Source organism: Solanum lycopersicum, chromosome 1 (assembly GCF_036512215.1).
Source record: "Solanum lycopersicum chromosome 1, SLM_r2.1".
In the NCBI taxonomy this organism is placed as follows: Eukaryota; Viridiplantae; Streptophyta; class Magnoliopsida; order Solanales; family Solanaceae; genus Solanum; species Solanum lycopersicum.
The window spans coordinates 22,900,951-22,905,639 of NC_090800.1; the positions used below are offsets into that span (position 1 = coordinate 22,900,951).

Here is a 4,689-nt window from a genome sequence, read left to right on the forward strand (position 1 = left end):
TTCTCTTCCTAGTGCCTTGGTGAAAATATCAGCAACTTAATCCTCAGTTTTGTAGAACTTCATTACTACTTTTCCTTTTTCAACATTATAACGAAGGAAGTGATGTCTAACATCTATGAGTTTTGTGCGTTTTTGTTGAACTAGGTTTTTAGCCATGTTCATAGCACTTGTATTATCACATAGAATAGGAATACAACCTGTTTTTATGCCAAAATCTTTAAGCTGCTGTTTTATCCAAAGAAGTTGGGCACAACATGAAGCACCTGCTACATACTCAGCCTCTGCAGTAGATAAATCAACCGAATTTTGTTTTCTAGTTGCCCAAGATATTAGACATGGTCCTAAAAAGTGTGCCATCCCAGAGGTACTTTTTCTATCTACTATATGTCCTGTATAATCTGCGTCAGCAAATCCTTTTAGGTCAAAAGAGTCACCAGTTGGATACTAGAGAACCAGGTTCATTGTGCCTTTTAAATATCTCAAGATTCTTTTGACAACTTTTAGATGTGATTCCTTAGGACAGGACTGAAACCGTGCACATATACCAACACTGAACACTATATGAGGTCTATTGGAAGTAAGGTATAGGAGTGATCCAATCATAACTCTATATATAGTGTCATTTACTGGTGAACCTGGTTCATCTTTATCAATCCTTGTTGTTTTCCCAATGGGTGTGTCATTTGACTTAGCTTCATTCATTTCATACTTCTTTAGTAATTCCTTGATGTACTTTTGTTGATGAATTGATGTTCCAACTGGAGTTTGTTTAATTTGGAGTCCTACAAAGAAGTTTAGCTCTCCCATCATACTCATCTCAAATTCACTATTCATTAGTTGAGCAAATTCTACTCCAAGTTAATCATTATTTCCTCCAAATATGATATCTTCTACATATACTTGGACTATGAACAGTTCTTCACCTTGTTTTCGAAGAAACAGTGTATTATCAATTTTTTCTCTTGTGTATCCATGTGTTATAAGAAAGGTGGACAATCGATCATACCATGCTCTAGGTGCTTGTTTTAGCCCATAGAGTGCTTTGTCTAGTTTGTATACATGATCAGGATACTTGGTATTCTCAAAACCTGGGGGTTGTTTCACATACACCTCTTCTAGCAGATAACCGTTTAAGAAGGCACTTTTGACATCCATTTGATAGAGTTTGAATTCAATGTGAGCAGCACATGCAATCAATATTCTGATTGCCTCAATTCTTGATACAGGTGCAAAGGTATCATCATAGTCTATCCCTTCTTCTTGGTTATATCCCTGTACAACTAGCCTAGCTTTGTTGCGTACTATTTGACCTTGGTCATCGAGCTTATTTCTAAACACCCACCTTGTTCTTATTACCGTCCTGTTTTGAGGTTTTTGGAACCAGGTTCCATACTCTACTTCTTTCAAACTGATTAAGTTCTTCATAGAACTAATCCAATCAAAGTCTAGTAGTGCTTCCTTTATATTTTTTGGCTCAATCAGGGATACTTAGGCAGAGAAGGCACACATGCTATGTAATTTGGATCTTGTAGAGATGCATGAGTTAAGTGGATTAAGAATGTTTTGTAAAGGATGAGAGCTCTGATGTTTTTAGCTGTGAGTTTGGATGTTTACTGGATCTTGAGATGTAGAAGAACTAGTTTCATTAGTAGACTTATCTCCTATTTCAGATGTTTAATGAGAGAGTATGGATTCTTCTTTCCGTATTTGTGGTTCTGATGGCTTGGAGCCGGTTCTCTCATTCTGTTCACCTCTGAATTTCCTTCAACTTCACTATTATTTTCATTAAAGACGACATGAACACTTTCTTCTACATGGTTTGTTCTTTTATTCAGTACCTTGTAGGCTTTGCTTTGTGACAAATAGCCCAGAAAAATTCCTTCATCACTCTTGACATCAAATTTTCCCAAATTGTCCTTGTCATTGTTGTGTATAAAACATACACACCAAAAAGCCCTAAGATGTGGTAAATTTGGTTTTCTTACTTTTAGCAGCTCATATGGTGTTTTGTGTAAGACTGATCTGATCATACATCTGTTTATTAGATAACATCCAGTGTTAACTGCTTCAGCCCAATAGAATTTTGGAATTTTGCTTGAGATTAACGTTGTTCTTGCAATATCTTCCAGTGTTCTTTTTTTCGTCTCAACTACACCATTTTGTTCTGGTGTTCTAGGTGCTGAAAAGTTATGCTCAATCCTATTTGTAGTGCAAAATTGTAGGAATTGTGAGTTCTCAAATTCTAGCCCATGATCAGATCTGATGCTAATTATTTCATTGTTGAATTTTTTCTCGACCAGCTTTGCAAAGATTTCTAACATAGTGAATGTTTCATCATTTGTTGCAAGAAACAATGTCCAAGTGAATCTTGAATAGTCATCAACTATTACAAACACATATCTTTTCCCACCTCTGCTTTGTATACACATTGGTCCACACAAATCCATGTGGAGTAGTTCTAGTGGCTTGGTAGTACTCACTGTCAACTTTGATTTAAAGGATGATCTAACCTGTTTTCCTTGAATGCAGGTTCCATATACTTGGTTGTCCCTGAAACTTTTGGTTGGTAGTCCCCTAACCAGGTCTTTAGATATGAGTTTATTTATTGTTGTCATGCTAATGTGTCCCATTCTTTTGTGCAAGAGCATGGAGCAATCAGAGATTGCACTTAGACATTTAAGAGTATCTTCCTTAGAGTCAACAATCTTGGCTTTGTACACATTCTTGTGTCTCTTACTTAGTAGAACCAGGTTCCCAGTCACTAAGTTTGTTACTCTGCGTTCTTTTTCTGTAAAGAGAACATTTTTTACTTTATCACATATTTGAGATACGCTCAATAGATTATGTTGTAGGACATTCACATATTATACGTTCTCAATTGCATGAGTATCCATGGACCCAACCTTTCCAATTCCGTCAATTTCCCCACTTTTTCCATTACCAAAGTTGACGTTTCCTCCTTTGATTTTTTGAGTGAGAGAAAGTTTCTTTTATCTCTAGTAATGTGTCTTGAACATGCACTATCCAAGTACCATTGTTGTTGCTTCCTTCTCACTGATCCCTTTTCATTCATATCTTCTTCTTCTTTGTCCTCTTCAGAATCTGATCCAGCCATGAGTGCTAATGTGGTTTATTGTGATCTGCAGATTTCCTTTTCTTCCTTGGTTTCCACTACCACAAGAGCAAGAAAGTCATAATCATCTTCTTGTTCTAGTGCAAGAAGGGATTTGTTTTCTGTCTCATCATCCTCAGATTCTTCATGAGATGAATTTACCATTGCTGGAAAGGCCCTTTTCATTGAGATATCTGCCTCTTGAGTTGTCATTTTTCTGGTTGAGGGAACAAAATTATCTTTCTTGATGTCTTTGCCCTTCTCAGAGTTTGTCTTTTTTTGTTCTAATGCCCAAAGTGGACAGAATTTGATGAAGTGATCCGGGCTTCCACACTTATGAAAAATGTGGTCTTTAGTGTTTTCATTTGATTTTTGAGGAGTTTTCCTTTGAAAAGCCTGTCCTCTCTTTAGCATTCTGGTGAACCTTTATGTTATAAGGGCAATATTTTCATCCTCAAAATCATCTGATGCAGTAGCCTTTAGAACCTGGTTCCTTTCTTTCCTTTTTCCTCCAATTTCCTTTTCTTGGTTTTTCTTGAGTTCGTATGTGATGAGATTACAAATTAACTCATCCATGGCAAAGTGAATCTAGGTCGCGGGCTTCAGTGATAGCCTCGACTTTGCTTTCCCAAGTTTCAAGAAGGACACTCAAGAGTTTCCTTACTGCCTTTCCATCAGGAACTATCTCTCCCAAGGAGTACATCTCATTGATGATTGAAGTGAACCTGATATACATGTCTTGTATGGTCTCCCCTTCTGCCATCCTGAACAGTTCATATTGTCTATTCAAGTTATCAATTTTGGACTTCTTGACTTGCGTTGTTCCTTCATGCGCGGTTTGTAGTGTTTCCCATATGGCTTTGGCATATTGACAAGACGAGATTCGATTGTATTCATCTGGTCCTATACCACAGATCAGAATTTTCTTGGCTTTGGCATTGTTTTGGATTCCGATCTTGTCTTCAGCATTCCATTCTTTTCTTTCCTTTGGAATTTTGATGATTCCATTAGTTGCAGTTTTCATAGGTATAGTTGGTCCATCTAGAATTACTTACCATAAGTCAGGGTTTTTGCCAATAAGATGATCCATCATACGATTTTTCCACAATCCATAGTATTTGCCATTAAATAGTGTTGGTCGTGTTTGTGAAGCTCCCTCTTGTGGGGTAGGTCGTGCTGCCATTGAGTCTTTTCAAGGTGTGAATCTTTTATCGAAAAGACCTGCTCTGATACCAATTGAAGAAACCTATCCCCTAGAATAAGAACCAGGTTCTTGTAAGTTGCTTTTAAGTCAAAACACAAACACTTGTTAAATTAAAAACCTTCCTCAATCAAGGAAGGAAAAACCCCGTTTTATTAATTCAACTAGAAGATTTTGTGATTACAACTCAATAATAAAAAACCTCACCACTACTATAACTCTCGATTAACTATAATCGACTACTTCTACTCTCCAAAAGGTTAAACCCACCTTTTGTTACAAACCTCACCAAAACTCAACTCTACAAGAAGCCAAACCCACTTCTTGTACAAAGAATCGTAAGTAACTCTCAAGAACGAAACAAGAAAATAGTTTT

General features: G+C 36.8%; 1 protein-coding gene across 1 annotated transcript; it reads right to left on the reverse strand.

Annotated features, from left to right (window-relative positions):
* Nucleotides 1–3,680: 3,680 nt before the first annotated feature.
* Nucleotides 3,681–4,136, reverse strand: LOC101265952 (uncharacterized). The gene has a single exon (XM_004228746.1). It carries the CDS (start codon nt 4,134–4,136, stop codon nt 3,681–3,683), a length of 456 nt encoding a protein of 151 aa, XP_004228794.1.
* Between the last annotated feature and the right edge of the window lie 553 nt (nt 4,137–4,689).